Source organism: Cottoperca gobio, chromosome 19 (assembly GCF_900634415.1).
Source record: "Cottoperca gobio chromosome 19, fCotGob3.1, whole genome shotgun sequence".
Classification (NCBI taxonomy): domain Eukaryota; kingdom Metazoa; phylum Chordata; class Actinopteri; order Perciformes; family Bovichtidae; genus Cottoperca; species Cottoperca gobio.
Genome location: NC_041373.1, coordinates 10,086,333 through 10,108,816, shown reverse-complemented (window position 1 = coordinate 10,108,816; position 22,484 = coordinate 10,086,333). Strand labels below are relative to the sequence as shown.

The window sequence follows — 22,484 nt, the reverse complement described above, 5'->3', positions numbered from 1 at the left end:
TGTCACTGTCACTGTCTCTCTTTATCTCTCAATTTTGATTTAAAGTTGCATTTTTACATGACAACTAAACTTATGTAAAAACATTTCTGTTGCTAAAATGTATAAAGAAAGAATTTAAGAGAGAAAATGGTGATAACAGCTAAATCTGCTTACTCATTGAACAGAAGCTGTAAAGATGCCTTCGTTCGTCTAAAACAGTGGTTAGCTAATATTATCCACCATACGTTACCAGTCATGCTAGACCAAGTGAGTGTATTAAAATGAGAACTATAATATATATTTAAAAATATATATTATACAACAAATGTGCTAAATTCTTCTTTGTAAAAGTATAATTGTATAAAGTCACTTCAAGGCTGCCAAATACAAGTTCAAAGAAGATTTCTTTCATGTCTGACTTTACTTTGTGGCAGAAAGCTAGAAACTGAGCCACTTGTCCTGCACTTGTTTCTGAGAAAAGATTTTTCTATCATATTTTGTCGTGTTTCTGCACATAAGTGCAGGGGAAGTGTGTTTCTGTGTCGATGTCAAGGTGGCAGTGATTACAGCTACGCTGCTCTGCCGCTTTCAAATACTAACTGATCTCTTTTTATCTGCAGTTCATGGTCACTGATTCTCTATTTAGTTTTGTGTTGTTGATTTTTCATTTTGAGGTATTTTGCTGTTTGGATTTATCTGCTGGTTCATTCCTGTTATGCAGCAACATTTCTGCCTCATAACTTAAAAACAAAAACAAAGTTTATATAGGGCAAAGGGCAGTGGAAACCTTTGAGCTAAGTTAGCCATAGCTCTGTAAGTGACTCAGATTTAGCTAGCTAACCTTCTTCACATGAACAGAACCATTATAACTATATCCAATGTGTTTTACATTTATTTTGATGGGACAAACATTCTTCATAAAGGAGTCAAACAGAGTAGATCAGAAAACATGAAAGACATGATTATGGTTATTATCTACTTTACGCCTCCCTTTATATTATATCTTAGTTTGTTGCACTGGGGACATAGTAAAATGGGACACAAAAAAATATCGATAAAATAAAAAGTATTTTTAATGTGTATTATTCTGTGTTTATATGATAAAGAAAACTATAATCTATAATTGTATATACATAGTATTTGATATACTTCACGGGGGACAGTTTGACCCCAGTTCAGTTTGTTGCGGATCCATTGTTTAATGTTAAGGTTGTGAGGCAGACTGGTTTTGCTGGTTTGCTTGCCAGTTGTTCCAGTGGAAAGTCTCTTTCTGAGAAAACCTCTCCCTCTGTCTCCAGGACTGGGGCAGAGCTGGAGATGTGGCGGACTTGGGTGTGTGTTGGCACGTGCCCGATCAGGATGAGGAGAACTTTGTTTTCAAACTGTTGTCCCGCCTTCTGCACCCTGAGCTGCAGCGAATCAAGGGTCACATCTCTGGAGATCAGCCAATGAGCAGGTGTGCTGTCGCTTTTCCTAGTTTTACATTTTTAGACGTAGTCAAGCACACGCACAAACAAAACAAAGAAACAAAGAAGCCTTTTATTAATGATAAATGAGTTTTGTGTCCAAAAAAGAAGTGAAACCTGAAGATTAACATCTGTTTTAACGCTCTTAATGAAGCCTAATCAAGAGCACATAGGGTTGGAAAGTTAACTTCTCAAAAGTGTTGAAACAACATTATAGACAGTGCCAAGTGCATTCTCAAAAAACACAAAGGCTATCGTGAAAGGACTGTAACATGTGGTGTGATTCACAGGGAGGAGCTGTTGCAGAGTCTTGCTATTGTGCAGCACTGCCTTCTTGGAGCTGGAAGCATGCTGCCCCCTCTGGATGGACCACACGTATCTGACCTGTGAGTCCTGCAGCTACACACACACACACACACACACACACACACACACACACACACACACACACACACACACAGATATAAAAACAACAACACACATTTTCCTGCAGGCTTGTCACGTTTCGCTCCTAACATTTTGTTTCTCCTCAGTGTGCCCTCCATGGTCAATCTGGGGGAGATCAAGCTGCACATAGGCGTCGACTACGGTAGGAAAGCACAAGCGAACAGCCACACATTACCATTCTACCAGTAGCCGTTCTCTGAGCAGTTTCAGTGTGTGATAAGGCCGCTCATCCTGCATTCTGTGTCCGTACGGGACGCCTGTGTGTCTCCTCCCCTCCAGATGATTCACGAGAGAACTACAGAGAGTCCATCTGCCAAACCATGAGACTGCTGCTACGTGAGTGAAGACTTTAACGCCGCTACACTCCAGCTCTAAACTCCTCACTTTGTGTGGGGTGTGATCGTGATGCACAATTAATCTATATTCACTTGTATCTAGATCACATCTTGGAGCACTCTGAGGATGACACAAAGTCACTCTTCGTCATCATTAAGGTGATTTGTTTCCATCATTCATGTGTGAAATGTTTGTATTCTATCCTGCGGTGGTCTCACAGCGGCCTTTTTCTGTCTGTCTGACTACAGATCATCAGTGACCTCATGTTTTTCCGAGGCACTCACAAGAAGGAGTTTGACTCACGTTGGAAAAGCTTTACTCTTGTCAAGAAGTCCATGGAAAACAGGGTGAGTTGGAAAGGCGTAACAATGCTGTTGATTTTCAGTTTGAATGAGTTACACAGTGATTTAAGTATGTTGCCTTTCCCCCTGCAGCTTCATGGGAAAAAGCAGAACATTAGAGCGCTGCTCATTGACCGGGTTCTGCTCCAGCATGAGGTCAGTTCAACAGCATGCGCACTTTGTGCAGGGTCACAGATGTGACCACATGCATATGAAATAAAATGTTGGTGTTTTTAAGAAAGAGTAATATTTGAATATTGTATTTCTGTGTGAAAAGATGAGGAAGCTGGTGGTTGAGGGCAGTGAATATAAAGTGGTACATCAGGAGCTGCTCTGTGATCTCCTGCTGCTTTCTACCAGCACTTACAGCCAGGTAAAACTGACACCAACAATTAACCAGAAAAATTAAATGGGAACATCTGCTGGTTCCCATTTTCCTGATGGTATTAACATAAACATCTCTGGTGGAAGAAGTCATTTATTGTGTGTGTGTGTGTGTGTGTGTGTGTGTGTGTGTGTGTGTGTGTGTGTGTGTGTGTGTGTGTGTGTGTGTGTCCTTGCAGGTACGTAGCAGGGCCCAGCATGTGCTGACGACCGCACTGGGAACGTTTAGCTTCTCCTACAGAGACTTGATTCCCCGAATCCTACAACTGCTCTCACCCCAACACACCACTGGCACACAGCAGCAGTTTAAGGTACCACGAACACACAAAGACACACACACACTTACAGCACTTGGTCACAAACACACTTGTCACTCTGAACGTGCTCATAATGATCACTGTCCGAGGTGCTGAAACTGTATTTGATGGCTACATTGCACTGGATACCTGTGGCCTTCAGCATTTTAAAGTTGTATTGCTCGCTCAATTTGCCTGTGCTGTATATGTTTATACCGCCATATACCGTATAATATGGAAGGTGTCTTTACCCTGTGGCTGTTTCAGGGTGCTCTGTACTGTCTGCTGGGTCTGCATAGTAGTCTTTCCCCGGCCAGTGCGAGTGACTGGGACTGTGTCAGGGGAGGTGTGGACCGCCCTGGTCCGCTGTGGTCTGTCGCCCTCCATGACCCTGGAGAAGCCCTCCATCGGTGGACTGCTCGACGAAGTCATTGACCGGATCCATCGCCAGCACGTCACCATAGGGATCTTTTTTACTGTGAGCAACATGTTCATTAAATCTATTTTTCAACCTGGAACCTATTTTCCCATGTTTTTCTGTCTAATTGACTAATGGGGACAACTATTTTTGAAATTGGTCCAGTGTTTTCAGTAGCCGGGAAACTGGCTGCAATGTAATCGCTCGGTGCAATAGCGCACCCTAAATGTACGTCCACTAAAAGTGCATGGTTGGTTATTATAGGTGTCTGACAACATTATGGAAAGGACCCTACAGAGAAACTTTACTTTTCACTACCCTCATCTGATCTTTTCTTTAATTGCTCCTCTTTCTCTCTCACGTCTAGGTGTCTGAAACATGTGTAGAGATAGCCAATCATATCGCACAGTCTGAAACTCCCACGCCTTGTTCAGAGGCACCGTCCATAGAGGACCTGAAAGAGGGGCTTCAACGTCAGCAAATCAGAAATGTGGTTGCTGCGAGGTAGGCAAACTGGAATCATTTGCATATTCACTCATTCAGGAACATTAGCTGTACAGAAACATAAGAAGATCATCTTAGCATGTATTATTATTGTGACTAGTATCATCATTAGTATCAGCAGGAGAAGCTCTACCTACTAACACTTTTTATTGTTATGTACAGGAAATATGAGAAGCTGGTCAACGATCTCTTGGACTGCCTTGAAGACAGTAACCTGTAGGTGTTCTCTCTACCTGTATATGTATTATATGTACTGTATGTGCACTTGCTATGTAAATGTTTATAGAAAACGCACACTGTGTGAGTTATATTCTATATTTAAATGGGCTTAAGTATCAACAATCAGTGGCAGTATATGTACTAAATATGTAGCAAAAACCCAACACAAAAGGTTTTGTGAAAGATTATAGAATGACTTTTTAAAAAATGTATTATTACCAATAAGACTTGTTTGCATGTGTGTCTGCTTGTGTTTCAGGCCCTGGAAATTTGAGCACATGGCCACAGACTTGTTGTCTCTCCAGCTGAGAGAAGATCACCCGCTGCCCCCTGACGCTGTCCTCTACTTCACACAGAGCCTCACACATGACTCCATCAGCATACGCAAGGTGGGTGCGAACCGTATGTCTATCTGAGTTTGTGCTTGCATGGAAAAACGATAAACAGTTTGTGATAAAGTACCTGGTTATAAGGACTGAGATGAGGTGACTTAAATAAGCTTTTTTTAGTGGTTCATCACATGTAATATGCAGTTCATCAACATCACCAAAGTTTAAATGTTTAAATAATTTAAATGATGTTCAAACATGGAGAATATGTGACAATCAGACATGTAGTTAATGTCTTAAACACAGATGCTGTGTCCCAATTTCATAGCACATAATACCTTTTATAACTATATTTTAATCTTTATAGTATAATCTTTTTGCAGTTTGCAAACATTAAATCAACATACTTTACTGTTTTAAACTAACAGGAAATGATAAATGGGCCCTTGGGCGTCACTTAAAAATGTCTTTCTAAAGATTTAACCATATTTTTTTTATGAGACCTTTCTTAAACGTGCATTTTATTGTGTTTTTTCCAGCTGTGAGTAGAGCCTCCAGTTTCTTTGTGCATTGTAGTTTGGGACAATAGTGTCCATTAGCAGCACACGTTTTTTGGTACGCATATTGGCTACCTTCTCACAGCCTGCTTAGAATTAGTGTGTCTTATTGATTTGGGATACAGCTTGAGTTTTAAGTTCAAGTTGTGTGTGTTTTCTATACAGTAACAAATGAGCAAGTCCCAAACAGTACAATTTAAAAGTAGCATCTACATATTAAAACAATAAGCAGCAGTGCCATAGAATAATGTTAAAGTGAGACTGCCCAGTGCATATTCCAGCTCACTATCACTAGTAAGGACAAATATCAGTACAGACAACACTTCAAGTACCAGGAGCTGCTGTGCTTGTGCGTGGCTCTACTTTACTACTCTGTAATCTTTCTCTCTCTCTCAGGTGGCAATCTCAGCCATGGCCGGCATCCTGAAACAGCTCAAACGACCAAGAAAGAAAGTGTCTTTGAAGCCATCAGATATCAGTGAGTATAAGTGCACAAAAACACAATAACAATCATATGCAGTATACAAGTCTTGCATTTTGCTGTGAGGCCTTTTCTAAATCCAGCATTTTCCGCCATGTCAGCATTAGCAGTCCTAATCCCATTAAGTCATTTCCAATTGAGTAAACAATAATACCTGAATATAAATCTACATTTGCTTTCTATTAAAAGATAAATTGTTTGAAATTAGAAAATCTTTCCCACTGATTTTTTTCATCTAGACTTTCCAACAGTGGACAGTCACCACACAAACACACACTCACACATGAGACTTGCTTGTCTCATTTGTGTTTTGTGTCCATGACTTTTCTTGTGTTTGCATGTGTGTTTAGGTGGTATCGAGGATCCAGATGGTGTGTGTGTGGGGGATCGTGAGGGGAATCGCTGGCTGCAGTACGACAGCAGCAACCTGCCTCTAAGTGAGGAACAGTGGGATTCTCAGCAGTATGTGGAGAAAACACATTGGGGCTTCTACTCATGGCCGAGGTAATGAGAATGATTGTGTTTAGGCGGTGGATTTAGAAACTGGAAGGCGGATTAACGGCTTGGTTGGATGGAGCTAAATAGCTGATTGACTCAAGTGCCTGGTTGATTTGATGCTTGGCTTTGTGGCTAACTTTTTGTCTGACTAACTGCTGGATGACTGATCTGGGTGAATGGATAACTAGCAGGGTGTTGAACTGACTTCCTGTCACGGCTTGGCCTAGATAAGGCTCACTGAACGACTTACTGCCTGGCCTAGATGGAAGAATTGATGTATAGATAGAGGGCATGCTGGCTTGCTGACTAACGGACTTTATAATCATTCATTTATCCTTGCTGCTTATTTGAAGACACTGTGTGTCTATCCATATTTTTTGCCAGTTTGTTGTTATCTATAAATCACAGCAGCCTCTTCTTTGTCTCCCGCTCCTTCCAGAGAAATGATGATCCATGCAGCTTCTGAAAAGGCAAAAGACGACCTGCCGTATGAAGAGATGAGTGAGGTGCTCATACCGTACCATGCACAAAATCTCCTGCCGATGCCTCAGTATTACTATCATTATTGCATTTGGTGTTTGTTTGTGTCTCAATGCAGGGTGAGAAGATCATCTTTGAATATTTCTCCGACCCAGAGTTTATTGAGCAGTTTATGGAGTTTCTCTCTCAGGAGGATCGGAAAGGAAACGACAGCTTCAATCCCCGACGCTTCTGTCTCTTCAAGGTGCAATTTAAACTCTCAGCCTCAATCGATCAGGCAAACCTCTTCCAAAGAAGTGACACAGCATACCACAGCTAGCCAAGGCTGAATTGAACTCAGCAGAGCTGGAATTTGTGTCATCAACTGCTGTCATTCGTTGTTCCCCGTCAGACAGCCGACAGTTTACTTGCGTCAAACGAACTGTAATCTGTCTTTTTTTGATGCAAAAAAAATACTGTAGTTCTTTGTTCCTCCACATAAAACAAACTCACGTTTGATTGACAGGGGCTGTTTAGTAACTATGGAGACGTGTTCCTGCCGTTGCTATGGCCTCACCTAGAGCAGCTTGCCAGCGACCCCCATGAGAGCTCCCAGCGCTGTGTGTGTGAGATTACTGCAGGACTAATCAGAGGCAGCAAACTCTGGAGTTTCAGCAAGGTACTGGAGACACACACACACACACACACACACACACACACTGCACTACTTTTTGATAAGAAAAGTCAATATTAATAAAACCTTTCATTATTGTGTGTGTGTGTGTGTGTGTGTTCAGGTGGACAGGTTATGGCAGCTTTTGTGCCCTTTGATCAGGACAGCATTAACCAACATCACAGTGGAAACCTACACAGACTGGGGCACCTGCATCGCTACTGCCTGTGTGAGTTGCTCACATGCATACAAATACAGCACATGCAGCAGTTTAGGGCTCAGCAAAGAACATGAGATGGGAATTTCTGTGTGTTATATTGAAGATCAGATTTTTTCTTTTTTTTAAATCAATAAAACAAACATTTAGGGGAAAATTGGATTTTGAATTGAACACAATTTGCAGCACAAATGCTCTTTGCTTTACAATTTGTTGTTATTTTTTTATCTCACTAGCATGGCTCTATGGATGGCAATGTCGCTCTGACTACCGCTGTCGTCCAGGCTGAAATATCTAAACATCTCCTGAACTGATTGCCATGAAATGTTGTACAGATATTCATGGTTCTGTTCTGTATATAAGAAGTAGACATAATCAGCCATTGCTTTGTGTACTGCGGTTTTTGAAGCCTCGAGTTTGGCTTTTTGGCCGTTCCTATCCTGATTTTTGTCCATAGCCATTTTGTTTTTTTCTGGAACCCGCCCTAAAGCATACATATCATCTATTTTACTCTAAATCACACCATATGAAAGTTATCATGCTAACACGCTAAACTAAGATAGTAACGATGGTAAACATTACACCTACTAAACCTGTTAGTGTACAAAAAAACACCTACAGTTACCTGGAACTACTTTCTCTGTTTCCATTGGAAGTACAATGATTGATATATGTGCATGCAGGGACTCAGTGGATGTGTTGCCCACCTGAAATAATAGTTCCAAAAATAAGCCTACGTTGTATTGGCTACTTTCCAACAGGAGGGCCGGGACCCCAGGAAACTCCACTGGCTGTTTGAGATGCTGATGGAGAGCCCGCTGAGCGGAGAGGGCGGTTCATTCAGGGACGCCAGGTATGTGTGTGTGCCCATGTGCAGGAATAACTATACTCACAGAGTTTGTGTTTATTTCATCTACAGTATTCCTAAGGTTTCTGATTTCAGGCTGCAGTAGTAACCTGAGTTGACGTATGCTGAGCTGATGTGCCGCAATAACACAACAAACCCCTATCCCTCCGTCCCCCTCTCTTTTTGTCTCTGTCAGTTTGCTGTATGTGCTTCAGGGAGGTCTGGCCCAGCAGCAGTGGAGAGTTTCTGAACTGCTGCACAGGCTGCTGACTTACCTGGAGCCAAAACTCACCCAGGTTTATAAGAATGTCAGGGAGCGGATTGGGAGGTGACAAATTACCTTGGCGTTATCTCTTCTGGGTTACATAATCTTGGTTAAATAGGTTCATCTAATTACTTTGTGCGCAATGTTTGGTCTGTTGAATTCTAAGCCTCTTTATTTACCTCCATCTCTGTCTTTCCCTTTTTATTTTCTCTCATCCTTTACCCCCTCTCTCTCTCTCTCTCTCTCTCTCTCTCTCTCTCTCTCTCTCCAGTGTCCTGACCTATATCTTCATGATAGACGTGGCCCTGCCCCACACCAGGACCACCTCCTCCCCCCACGTGGCAGAGTTTGTCACTCGGGTCCTAGAGCGGCTCAAGCCCCTCACGTCGGAGCCAGAAATCCACAACCACGTCCACGAGGAAAACACCCAGGGGACGGACGAGCGCACCCAGGCTGTCAAACTGCTCAAGACGGGTCAGAATGTGGATGCAAGCATGTAGACTGTGTGGTGGATGGACATGGTGTAGACGATATGTACAGTATATATATATCAGGACATCTTGCTGTCTGGATGAAATAGACGGAAGCTAGATTAAACAAGCTCAAAGCTTGGATCCCTTATTGATTTCATCTTTTAAATCCACGTTATAAGGTAGTGAAGTGTAGCTAATATTAATGCCAAGGGTGTGTGTTTGGAAAGGAGTCCAATTCAATATTTGGGAGGGTGTCTCTAATATTAACATTTGTACGAGCCACATGGAGCAGTACTTTTTATTATGGATTTTGTTATCCTCTCCAATAGTTGTTAGATAAATGAAGTCCACTTTGCCTTTCAGAGATCTTTCTTTTAAATTACATTTCATTAAAGGCTCAGTTCCATCACATTATGAAAACATATTTTGTATGTCACTTACCTTTGTCGATATTTAGCTATGTAGATAGTTTGGTTTTTATTTCTGCATCTACACAAAAACAATTGAGGTGGACTTTTATTATTGGTGCTTACAGCATTGACATATTAAAATTCAATAGCAACATCTCTTTCCAATAAGAGGTGGCTGCTATTTTAAAACCTTGGCATAAAATCTACCTAATGTTCTGCATGGTTTAATACAACTAGAGGTACTGTAAGCAAACTAGAGCGCAAGCAAGGCTGTAGCTTCAATTGATGAAACAATTAGGTGTTTTGAAAAATAAAAAAACCTAAATGATACTTATGAGAGATATTTAAACGTGACTACTTTTAGCTTAAAAAAGGAATTACATCTATTTTCCACCATTTCTGGCAGTGTTTAGAGTACATTTACCGCAACAATTTGAAAGGTCTGTCATAATTATAGCGTTTATTTATTTAGTTTTAGTTTTATTTTGATGCTCAATAAGTAGGTGTGTTTTTAAAAGATAGAAAAATATAAAACAAATGGAGCAGATGTGTAATTGTAGGTGTTATTTTATGTTTATTAGCACCTGTTTTTCATGGTAGGTAGATCTGTTTAGCAAAGAATGTGTTTTGATCTCATTTCTTGTCTTGCATTGTTGCTCTTTCAGTTTCTGTTACTCCATTATCTCCATTATACAGATAAATATCTTGTTATGAAATTATCCAAATCATTAGATACTAAATCATGATAGATTGTGTTTTATTAACAGAGCAATGCAGTAAGGTCACAGCACCAAGTTTGCTTTTTATTTATTTTTGGCAGACACCCAAAATCTTGGAGTTGTGAACCTTGAAATGTTAAGGCTTGTTTTAACTGTGTGTGTGTGTGTGTGTGTGTGTGTGTGTGTGTGTGTGTGTGTGTGTGTCGTGCCATTTGCAGTGTTGAAATGGTTGATGGCGAGTGCAGGGCGCACTTTTACCACTCCAGTTCAGCAACAACTAAAGCTTCTGCCTCTACTCTTCAAGGTAAGAACACACATACACACACATAGGTCCCAGCGCAGCATTATTACCCACTCAATCTTACTTGCCCATTAAATTCAATTTCTCTCTTCATTTACTCAAAATGGTGCGTAGCACTGTGTCTTCCTACCTCTCTCCATCTCTCTCTCTGTTCCTCTCTCCCTGCAGATTGCCCCGGTGGAGATTGATGAGAGCTATGATGAGATGAAGCAGGATGCTCGCACGTGTCTCTCTCTCATGTCCCAGGGCCTGCTGTATCCTGAGCACATCCCTCTGGTTCTGGCAGCGCTGGAAGAGGTAATATGCACACACTCAAACGCAGACACTGCCCCCCACCTGCCTGCTGTCAGTGTTCAGAGCCTTATGCTGACCAAGGTGTTGTTAGACTAAAAACAACCTGTGTTATTTTAATTTGTTTTGATGCAGTTACTGTATTTCTGCTGGGAGTTTTGTATGTGAGTGAAACTCCTGTTGAGAAATTCTCCAAATGCTGGCGGAATGTCTAACCATGGTGTCTGCAGTTTCATATTTGATGGTAGACTGGTATGAGAAAGCATTGTTTTTTGGTTTCACCTCGACAACCAAACCTATATGTATTGTGGAAACACAATCCCTCAAATTATTTAAAGGTTAATAGGTTGACCTTTTTGAAAATAGGCTTGTCGCAGAGAATTAGATGAGAGAATTAATACTACTGTCATATCTGAATGCTAAATATAGCACGAGAGCCAGTTAGCTTAACATAAAGCCTGGAAGCATTTTTTAATTGCCCAATATTTTGCTTTACAACACCTGCAAAACAAATGTTCCCATCAGCCTCAATTGTTAGCTGCAGTGTTTAGTGATAATTAGCTAATGTTAGCATGCTAACAAGCTAAACTAAGATGGTGAACAAGGTAAACATTATACCTTTACCAACGTTTAGCATTACAATGCCACTGTGTGTATGTTAGCATGCTGACGTTAGCGTTTAGCTCACAGCACCACTGTGCTCAGGCCTAACAGAGCTGGTAGCATATAGACTTTTGGCTAGCTACTGTTTCTCTTCCTAATGCATTGTCATTGTTTGCACGTTTGCATTCTGATGTTAGCATTTAGCTCAAAGCAAACAATACAACTTAAAATGGTGGCGAAGTAACTGAACTGATAATTATTGTCTTCTCATAAGATAATAACTCACTTCATTGAGAGAATCTTGGCTACACCACATGTTAACTTCTCCCCCCTCTCTCTAGATGGCAGGAAGCAGATCATGGCATGCACGCTTCTCAGTACTGACCTACCTGCAGATCATGGTTTTCTACAACTTGTTTACCCTGCTCAGTGTGCCTGCCGAGGTGCACCGCATCCGAAAGTTAGTTATGCAGCTGCTGCTTGACGAACAGCTTGAGGTAATGTATGCACAAAAAGGCAGCAAACTCTGGTTTAATACAGCCATCGCCCCTCTGCAAGGTATAAATGTCACAGGATTATAAATGGCCACTTATTGTCCCCTAGTTTCTCCTCACTAAATCTTAATCCGTCTTTTCTATTCACAGTTATTGCTTAAAAATACCTCTCTACCTCTCTGCTCAGCACTTAATTTATTTTCCTGTTTTGGTGCCGTTCTCTTCTTCTGTGGTTACAGGGATGTTGATAGAGCACTATGGTCATTGTGCACGCCTATTTTAAGGGATCTAAAAATGATAAAAATAAATCAATCTAATGCCCATAATATAATTTGGCAAAGCATATTTGTATTGACAAGCTGTTAATTATTCATGTCTATTTATTGAATGGAATGAAATCAACTTCTCATACACAAAATATCATTTAATATTGAGGTACATCATCTTTTGTACAGATAAATATCAATAAACACTAAGCTTCACCCAGGGTGTCTAACTTACAAAAACAGTTGCTTTTCCCACAATATTTTGTAAACTGTGTGAGTGCACAGCTGGTGAATGTTTTGTCTTTGTATCGTTGTCTATTTCAGTTCATCAACTGTCACTCAATTGCTTATTCATAATTTATGCAAAGTGATACAGGAAGGGAGTGATGTTCTGCAAGTGAATTTTACCTCAGCTCAACTCAGCATCTATCCCTCCTCCTCCTCCTCCTCCTCCTCCTCTGCTCATCATTGTCCCGTGTACCTCACTTCACACCGATCTCCTTGCACTCGCCTCTTTAATAAATTGTGAATGCGTTTCTCGCCCTAAAACTGCCTTGTGCTTTCCTCAGCATCCTTTATTTCTCGGTTCTGATCTTTACAGGTCTCTTTTTTCTTTCTTTTTCTCTCCTTGCTGTCCCTCCCTCCCCCTTCCTCCTGCTCTCTGTAGGTGAGGGACATGGCAGGCACCACCCTCAGTGGTTTACTGCAGTGCCAGTTTTTCCCTCTGGACTCCAGTCTGCAGACAGAGCTCCAGACGCTGAGTCAGGCTCGCCTCCCCAGGGCCAGAGGAGAGCTGGCCTCCACAGGTACACACACACACACACACACACACACACACACACACACACACACACACACATGTATGTGTACGTCACAATCACACAATGAGGCAATCACAGTAATACTTGCCCTATTACCCTTTCTCAACCCAGGGGAATTGTGAACCTTGAAATTTTAAGGCGTCTGTGTGTGTGTGTGTGTGTGTGTGTGTTCGCAGACTTAGTGCGGCGCCATGCTGGAGTGCTCGGCCTCAGTGGGTGCATCCTGTCGAGCCCCTACGACGTCCCAGACTGGATGCCTCAGATACTGATGGACCTGAGCGACCACCTCAACGACCCACAGCCTATAGAGGTGCACAGACACACACACATGCACGCACTCACATACAAACATATAGTTCAACACAGTGTGAGCTGAAAGAATACAATTTCATTGTCCAATTGAGGAGAAAATTGTGTCTTTGGCCTTACTTCAGGCATGAAGAAGACATACAATGTAATCCGTAGTGCAGCGTTTGAATAATACATTACAGTGATGGGGGAGCCAATGATGATGATAATGCACTGCTTCTCCTGTTGCAAAGTGATAGAAATGAGAAAGAAAAGAAAATGGAATACAGTAAAGAGTAGATGAATTACCCAGTCTGTTACAAAAGCTTCTGAAAAGAGTTATTTGCGCAAATGCTATAAACAAGTGGTAGAAGTAGATTTGGTGCAGAATAACAAGGATATAATATCTTGGTTTCTTCAGGCAGACTAACTAATCTGTAGTCAAAATCCGTTTTAGTTGTCAGGCCACGGGGCACTTTCTTCCTTAAAATCCACTCTAATCATTTAGTTTGAAGGGCATGATGTAAGATTGATGTACTCGATGTTTAAGTCATGAATACATCCTTGGTTATACTCATCAGTTTATGTTTCTTTTTCTGTTTCCGTGTCCTTGTTGAACCACGCTAACTTGTCACTCCAAACTCGTTTCACTTTAAATAATTTCTTCACTGTGTTTTTAAATTGTTATATGTGGCATTTTAACATCAATAAATTATTACTACCTCATTAGTCTTTAATGATTGTAAACAAAAGCTGGAAACATTGTCAGTTGCAGTTAGTTTCCACACTGCATTTCACTTTGTGTGGGACTGTTTACTCTGCGAGTCGTACCTCGTTCTAGTTCTACTGTCGAACACAAGGGTAGCTCTCGTTGTAAGAACTGATAGCTGCAGTTGTTATCAAAGGCTTTTATCAGCTCTAAACCTTTTTCGCCCTTGAACTATTAGCGTCCTCTTTATTGCAGGAGTTTACTGCAGTTTCATGAAATGTCCTCATTTTTATTTTTACTCCAGCGATGGAATATTATAGTTCTTAATGTGTTAAACAGCCACTACTCAATCTTTGAGAAGGATGATATGCTGTGTATGTATAGGAATCATTTGTGTTATAGTGTTAATAGTAAAAAAACTTGAGAACTTCTTGTCAAAACCAAAATTCAGTTTGTGTTTTTATTGTATGTTACTAAACAAAAGTATGGCAGTGGATCACATGTTACATCTCGCTTATCTATTGATCTAATAATAATCATTTGATAAACGTTGATTTATGACTGGTGTACTAACGATCAAAAATGTGTTCGAAGATGGGCCTGTTTAAAAAGTATTTCTCCAGTGTCATACTTATATAAATAAATAATCAGATCTGTCGCTTCAGTAAAGATGGAAATATCACAATGTAAAAATGTTACGAGTAAAAGTCCTGACGACTAAAAGTACAGAAGTATTATTATTATACAGACAAAATGCCCTCACTGTGAGTGATTTATTATCATACATCATATTATGAGATACTTATGCTTTCATGTATAAATGGCATTTTACTGTAGAGGTGACTACTTTAGAAACATTTAACAAAGCAACACATGTTGTTTTAAATGTTCAAAGTCTTAGTATACAAAGTAACTACAGTAGCAACCACAGCTTTCAAATATATGCCAAGTTGTCAAATGTTGTGCAATAAATGTAGTATAACGTAGGGCTGAACAATTTATTTTAAAAAAACATCCTAGTACAACAACAACAGCCCTAGTATAAAGAAACATATAATGGTAATACTCAGTAAAGATAAAAAATAATCCTTAAATACTATACTTGAATGAACTTACTTACACTTACATGTGAGGGCGTATGGGCACAGATGTACATGTCATTCATTCACAATCATTTTAATTGATGTTTGTTGTCCCAAGATGACGGTGAAGAAGACCCTGTCGGAGTTCAGGCGTACTCACCACGATAACTGGCAGGAGCATCGTCAGTGCTTCACCGACGACCAGCTGCTCGTGCTCACGGACCTGCTGGTGTCGCCCTGTTACTACGCCTAGACAGCTTGCTGCCTCGCCAGGTCCACTACAGACTGACTGATCAGTACTCGAGAAGAATAACTACACCTTTTTATATAGTGTTGGGATCCTCTGTGCAGCCTGTTAGAATAATGTCTAAAGTGTTGCAGTGGCTGAGAGCCCTTCCTCTGGAACAGCAGAGAAGCAGTCCTCGGCAAAACGGGTTCAAATATTTAACTTACTTGGTGTGTTTATTTTGTCTCGCCAAGCAGCTCAGCAGCCCCAAAGGTGGCCACTTTATTTTAGAGAAAATCACCCTTAAATTGTATTTAATTTTTTATGTTGTAGAATATATTCCACATCTGCAGTATGTATTTCACTAATCTCACTTTCAAAATATTTTTGAATTATACGTAAAAAGTTGATACATTCATTTACTAAATACAAGAAAAACATATAAATAATATATATATTAATAATAATAATATAAATATGTAGTATTAATATGAAAAAAATAGTATTTCTAAAGTTATAATGTAAACCAACACTTATCATGCAATGCAATGTTTCTAATATATTACTTAATAATGATATAAATGATGTATTTGATACAACACTTATAAGCATATATATATATATACTGTATATATAATTAATAATAAAATGTTATATGATTGTATTATATATAATAAACTCACTGCATCATTTGTAAAGAGATGTTTTTTTATTTTAAGAGTGGCATGCTGTATGTTAGCCAGGGTCGATTGATACCTGCGGCTTGTCGGCGCACATTCTATCACATCGATGTCCACAGCAGATTATGTTGTGCACAGAGACGGAGATCAAACATAGATGCACGAATAATTTTTAGTTGTGTTGTGCAGATGCTGCTGTGTGTGTTTAAGAAAGACAGGATCACAGAGAGAGCTGTCACCATTTTTATTCTGCATGTCGATTTTTTTCTGATGCAGTGCTGTTGACTTTGATATGTTCACTGTGCTGAGACGTATGCTGGCAGAATGAGAAGTAGTGTAGCTGTTGAGTACAATCTGGAATACACTGTACACTGCTCTTCTCACATGTCAGGCACTTTAAGTGAACCAAAAAACTATATACTGAGAAGTCATGCACTGAAATAATACTGCTCTGGGTTCGTAACGAAATGACTACTGCCTCTGCCCTATATTTCAGTACACGCATACATCACATGTTTTAAAATTCATAAAAACAGACCAAATGTATATGTGAATGTAGATGTATTCACTCAGAATATATTTATTAATTCAACACATTTGTCATTTTGAATGGGGGGGGTTTGTTACACTCATGTTATGTCGATTTCTGTTTTCTTGACATGGAAAACTTATAAATAAAACATTCTTCATTTGCACTGTTAATTGTACAACGATTAAATTGACAGGTTTATTCTAAGCATATGTTGTAAAAACACTCCAATAGTTTGAATTGCAGTACCTTTATGTATTTCACTTTTCTTTTTTTTTTGAAGCAGCTTTTAATACATTTAATCTGCAATGTATTGTTTTTCAGCATGAGACAAAATGGAGATATTTACTTCTAGTGTGAGACTAAAAACAGACATATAGTCAACATATTTTCTGTCCCCAACAAATATCCTTATTGTCCCTTATGTCCTTATGTATATGACTTAAAACCCTGAGATTCTTTGACAAATCCAGCCTGGTGTGTATGAGTGATCGTGTCTTATTCGTTATCTGACCACAATCAACCAGTTTGAGTGTGTGAGTGTTTCTGCCCATTGTGTAATCGTTCTCTAACTAAAGTCTCTAACGAAAACAGGTGTGTGTCTGAGTCCTCCGGCAGAATTGTCCTCATAGCATCAGCCAGCTGAAAGAGGTACTCTGTGTTCTGCCCACTTGGACCGGTAGAGCTGACGATCTGGTTGGCTATCTCCTCTAGAGGGGCGGGGCCGAGGTAGTCTGGATTGTCCTGAGAGCCGATGTAGAGCAGCGTCTGGCTGGGCGAGGGAGAGAGCGGTGGACGGGGGTGAAAGGTCACAGTGATGACCTGATAACCACCTTTTTCTCGGTAGTCGAGGTAGCTCTTCACTTCCTGCTCCCGGCCCGTCGGTAGCTTGTAGGCAACGCCCCAAACGCACCCCTGAAGAAGTGTGAAGGAAGAAATACAGGCGGCTTGGATTTCTCTCAGACAAAATGGTGATAAGCGGTATTTGCAGGTGTTTTGGGATCTCACTTCACAGAGAGCGCTGCTTGTGATTTTTCCTGGGAATGTTGCAACAGACACCCAGTTGGTAATAATGCACATGCGAGGGCTTTCATCATTGGGCCACCGTTGTGGTAACTCGTTCGGCGAAAGATTGTGATTTAACAGACATTTATTTAAATGAAAGTCTCACTTTAATCTTGTGTAAATTAACTGAGATTTATTGAGCAACAATTTTGATATTAGGTTAATCATTTAAGTCATTTTTTTAAAGCAAAAATGCAAAATTCACAGGCTCCAGCTTCTCAAATGTGAAAAAGTGCTGGTTTTCTTCTTCTACTATCTTCTATGATAGTAAACTGCTGATCTTTTGGTATTGGGACAGTTGGTTGGGAAATTCAAATAATCTAAAAACATTAATTTGGACTTTAGGAAACTATGATAAGCGTTTTTCACTATTTTCTGACCATTCATAAAACTCTATTAATTGAATAATCAAGAAAATAATTTTCAGAATATTAAATAATGAAAATAATCTTTAGTTACAGCCCTACCACTGTTTTTATTGACTTGTTTGTGATCACTACCTCTGACTGCGGTAGAACGATGATTTTGACTTTATCAGTAACATTTTTAAGATACTCATCTGTCACCTCTAAGTACATGTTTTTCTAGATGCTTAACATGTTCTCGCTACATTGCACACTCTGTATCTCTCCATCTCCTATCAACTGCAATAGATGATCTCTCATCCAAGGTCAGAATACAATACACTCTGCTCTCTATTGTTTCTGCTGTAAGATGTCATCTCCTTTCCTGAGCAGCATCACTCTCATTCCCCTTGTTCACCATGCGTCTTTATCTCACATCACGCATATATGCCAATAAATATAATATCTATAAAACTATGGCAATCCACTGTTGTTTTCATGTTTGGAAAAACAGGATGTAAAGTGATTGCAATTTATGGACGCTGTGTTCTATTAAGTGAAATCTCATTTTGAAAATCTTGCTGTTCACATATATGAACAGCAACAGTATATATTGTATATATGTATTGCTAGTTTGTTTGCCTCAACGCTGCACGTTTTTTCTTAATTATACTCAATATTACAGTGATAGATAACAAGGTACGTGAATTATGACCCTCAGGTAATCTATTAATACTGTATGAATAACATGAGATTGTGTTTGCTTTTCCCCGTCACATGATTTATCTTATAATAAAATCACATTTATAGTAACTATGTCAAATGTAATTACTATAATAAAGATTTATACCACTTTTAATATAACGCCCAAACATTAGAAATGACAAATATTTACGATAAATTAGGTATTTAAATAGGTGGATAAAGTGTGTATATTAATTAAGTAATTAAAAAATGTCATTTCTTTGTCAGGCCAAACATCTGGCCAATCCCACATGTGATAACAAGACACTATTATTTTACATCCATCTTCTGGTATTGCAAAGGTTCAGAAATATGTTTCTGATGCACACACAAATATTTCTTGTTTTAAATAAATCCACAAATATATGTGTTTAAAAGTATTTGCAATTTTCATCAAAAGCATACTTGGATATTACTAAATGTATATACAAACTGTTGAACCTGCATTTACAAAGTGCTTGTCAGGTGTGAACATTTTCCTCAACAGAGAATTGTCAATATACATCATATGTCTCCCTCCTTTTCAGCCAATCACATGAGAGCGCCCAAACAAGGGTATTGCTCTTATTTACACAGGTTGGGAACCTGGGAACAGGAATCTCCTGGAAACTAGTCAGACAGCTATCTTTGGGGCGAAACGGTCCAAACATTTGAAAGCTTAGTGTTGAAACAATCAAACGTGAGCAGATAAATCTGTAGAGATTCGCTAAATAATCCAAGAAGCTAATTTACTAGCTAAAGTTGTCATAAGGAATCAATGCGTGGCTTGCAGTGTGGATGTTACATTGACTATTTCATGAGAGAAGACATGACCAGCCTGTATTAGATTGATATATTAGTAATAGGACTTCTGGCCAATGTAAGCTATGTGTTTGTTTTCCAGGTGATATTTGTGACTTTTCCTGACTGCAAAAGTGCTGCTACCCTTTACTTTGACTGAAACCAAAGTTAAAATGTTCTACAGTATGCCAGCTAACAAACATAAATATCATCTGGCAAACAAACATATAGCTGTGCTAATGTAAGAGTTAGCCAACGTTCGCTAACGCTGCTGGGTACAATCATGAACTGTATAAAAAAGTCGGACGACATGACAGTTCCCCAAAAGTGAAGCCAAAACATCTGGATTGCCCCCTGGTGGCTGGCTGCAGTATGTGTCTTAAAGCCCGCTCCCTCAATGTAAGCGGATGGGACATGGGCCAAACAAAAAACTTAAAAGTAAACGCCGAATACATTTTCCCCAAAGATGGTTGCTCTCTTTTTAGGTAGTTCTCATCACGCTGATATGTTCAAGTGTTTGTTTTAAGGATAAGGTTTGAATTATAAAAAGAGGGTGAGACGTCATGATTGAAAGCAGTGAGTGACGGATGCTTGGCAACTCAACTGTACGTAGAGAAGGAACATCGAGAGAAGATGTCATTTTAGCTTTCCATAAGAGTGATAGTTTGTTTCAAATATTTACAGTAAATAAAGTTTTTATAGGAACGTCTGTATATAAAGATTAAATACAGTCTACGGTTCACAGTCTAATTCATCTATAACAATTTTGATAATGGATTAATCCTTATGTGCATTATTTATCAAGCAAAAATGCCAACCACTTGCTAGTCCCAGCTTCTTTAATGTGAATATTTTCCACAATTCTCTGCTTCGTATTATTGTAAACGGACTCATTGGATTGTGGAATGTCGGTGTGACAAAACAAGACATCTGAAGAAGTCACCGTGGGCTCTGAGATAGCAGAGATGTTTCTCTATTTTCTAGACGGAACACTTAATCGAGAAAGTAATTGGCAAAGTAATAGACAGTGAAATGAATCGTTTAAAAAGTTATGTATGGTACCATTAAGTTTAGGAGGGGTATGTCTTACCTCAGGATTCTCCACCAGTGTCACCACCCGGCCAGGCTGTAGAGGGCACAGACAGAAGAACAAGCACTTTGAAACAGCAGCACAAACACAAACGTGTTATAAAATAAAGTGGAATTATATAGAAGTATTATAAAAAATTGTACATAACGTTACTATACAAATGTCAACAAAACAGACTAAGGTTCTTTTTATGGAAAGGTTTTGGGAATAATACAAGCTACAGTCGACACTAATGAATGACCTGTATAGTTTAGTATAGACCCCTTAATAATAGCAAAACAATTATAATAAGTAAATGGATACCCCAATGAGCTACTGTACGAGATCTTACTTTATATATATATATTATATTATATATAATAATGACTTGTAATGGATAATGACTTGTGACTTCCCTACAGTGACTTTGCGTTAGTAGTTAAGGTAGTATAACCAGATAGCTACTGCTTTTTTTATGGGCAGCTACAGATCACCTGTGGTGTTTTTACAGTAAATTAACAACTGTGAACAGACTGTCCAATGTGTTTACACAATTAAGTATATGTTTCTTTCGAAAAATTCAAGAATTTACCAAAAAACTTTTCAGTAGTTTATCCCCTTTAATCAGATATTTAGAGGAGTTCTTTCATATCCTGTTTTCCCCGGGGTTTACCCCCTTTGACAAAGCAACACTGAGCCCACAGACATGGCAACATTGCATCAGCTATTGCGACTGTTATCAGAAAATAGCTCTAATAAAGGTCCAAGACAAAAACGAACACTCACCTTACCGGGTACTCCCCGGTGGTCGGTACTGCCCTGCCAAAAACGACGGCTGAAGCCTTTTATGTACCCAATTCTTTTTTCTTCATAAGGGAAATCTACTTTCCATATAAGAGACCCGTAACCGAAAACCCACATGATAAGACGTTAAGATATTAGTTACCACGACGACAACATGGACGGTTGAAGCTGAACTAGCTGTCGTGACGTTTTAGTCCGACAGCTGTTTTACAACGACATTCATAACATTATAATAATTGACGTGTACACCTGCAAAAGTGTAAAGTTAGATATTTTCTATAGGTACTAACCATAGACTGTATACAATAAAGTAATAACACGCGCTCATTTAGGGACTGCCTGGAGTTATATATTTTTTCAGTCATATAGCTTACGTAAATGCGCGTACTTCCGCTGAACAATTTTCAGTATAAAGTACATTTTCCGTTCATATTTTTATTTTGATAACAATAACTATTTATAAAGCTTCTCGGCAGCTAATCACAATGCAATATTGCTTTTTCATAGCATTTTGTTTTTGCACACTATCTCGCATCACTATAAGCATGCGTTTAAAAATATGTTGCTTTATTTTGAAGGCAAGCAGCTTTTCCGGATGCTTGTATTTCACTGTAAAGTCTAATTTGTGGCAACCCTGTCAAACCAGCCAATTAGTCAAACAGACACCAATCTAATTAAGACTACTTTTTAAAATCAATCCACAAATAGTTGGTTTGTGCCTTTCATAAGTTAGCAAATTACCATGCCGTCATAGTGGGCTGCATAAAGAAAAACATGAATTTTATGTTTACATCAGTAAACTATAATTGTTTTATCTAAACATTTTTTACTAACAACTCTTTGTTATTGATAAAACCATACAATCCAGAAATTCACCTAATAAAAAAGCTTGAAAAGTGTGTGTGTGTGTGTGTGTGTGTGTGTGTGTGTGTGTGTGTGTGTGTGTGTGTGTGTGTGTGTGTGTGTGTGTGTTTGTGTGTGTGTGTGTGTGTTTGTGTGTGTGTGTGTGTGTCTGTGTCTGTAAAAAAATCCTTTAGAAAAGACAGTGCAACATACTAATGAACTTTTGT

The 22,484-nt window shown here is 39.3% G+C and overlaps 2 protein-coding genes across 2 annotated transcripts in view; one reads left to right on the top strand and one right to left on the bottom strand.

The window, feature by feature from the left end:
- Window positions 1–15,936, top strand: part of psme4b (proteasome activator subunit 4b) — a 31,715-nt gene extending 15,779 nt beyond the window's left edge. The window contains 29 exon segments of the mRNA XM_029456393.1: window positions 1,278–1,435; window positions 1,736–1,831; window positions 1,979–2,034; window positions 2,172–2,228; window positions 2,331–2,386; window positions 2,477–2,575; window positions 2,663–2,725; window positions 2,847–2,942; window positions 3,133–3,264; window positions 3,517–3,588; window positions 3,590–3,727; window positions 4,035–4,171; window positions 4,334–4,387; window positions 4,650–4,779; window positions 5,673–5,754; window positions 6,108–6,261; window positions 6,695–6,761; window positions 6,854–6,979; window positions 7,241–7,393; window positions 7,512–7,616; window positions 8,366–8,457; window positions 8,648–8,779; window positions 8,988–9,190; window positions 10,537–10,622; window positions 10,788–10,916; window positions 11,855–12,010; window positions 12,941–13,079; window positions 13,271–13,404; window positions 15,292–15,936. Coding sequence (XP_029312253.1) covers window positions 1,278–1,435; window positions 1,736–1,831; window positions 1,979–2,034; window positions 2,172–2,228; window positions 2,331–2,386; window positions 2,477–2,575; window positions 2,663–2,725; window positions 2,847–2,942; window positions 3,133–3,264; window positions 3,517–3,588; window positions 3,590–3,727; window positions 4,035–4,171; window positions 4,334–4,387; window positions 4,650–4,779; window positions 5,673–5,754; window positions 6,108–6,261; window positions 6,695–6,761; window positions 6,854–6,979; window positions 7,241–7,393; window positions 7,512–7,616; window positions 8,366–8,457; window positions 8,648–8,779; window positions 8,988–9,190; window positions 10,537–10,622; window positions 10,788–10,916; window positions 11,855–12,010; window positions 12,941–13,079; window positions 13,271–13,404; window positions 15,292–15,426 — 3,237 coding nt within the window. The 3' untranslated portion in view covers window positions 15,427–15,936.
- A 373-nt stretch (window positions 15,937–16,309) lies between these two features.
- On the bottom strand, window positions 16,310–21,771 carry chac2 (ChaC, cation transport regulator homolog 2 (E. coli)). Its single transcript, XM_029457136.1, has 3 exons — window positions 21,397–21,771; window positions 20,632–20,667; window positions 16,310–17,523 (listed from the first exon to the last, which is right to left on the bottom strand). The coding sequence occupies exons 1-3, from the start codon at window positions 21,529–21,531 to the stop codon at window positions 17,128–17,130; spliced, it is 567 nt and encodes a 188-aa protein (XP_029312996.1). The 5' UTR covers window positions 21,532–21,771; the 3' UTR covers window positions 16,310–17,127.
- Window positions 21,772–22,484: the final 713 nt, after the last annotated feature.

What these genes read in the sequence shown, in the direction of transcription:
- chac2 (XM_029457136.1), bottom strand. Translation starts at nt 21,531, where the DNA reads ATGTGGGTTTTCGGTTACGGGTCTCTTATATGGAAAGTAGATTTCCCT. An exon ending in ACCGGGGAGTACCCGGTAAG is followed by an intron (nt 20,668 to 21,396) that starts GTGAGTGTTCGT and finishes TGCCCTCTACAG; the next exon opens with CCTGGCCGGGTGGTGACACT. An exon ending in CACTGGTGGAGAATCCTGAG is followed by an intron (nt 17,524 to 20,631) that starts GTAAGACATACC and finishes ACACTTCTTCAG; the next exon opens with GGGTGCGTTTGGGGCGTTGC.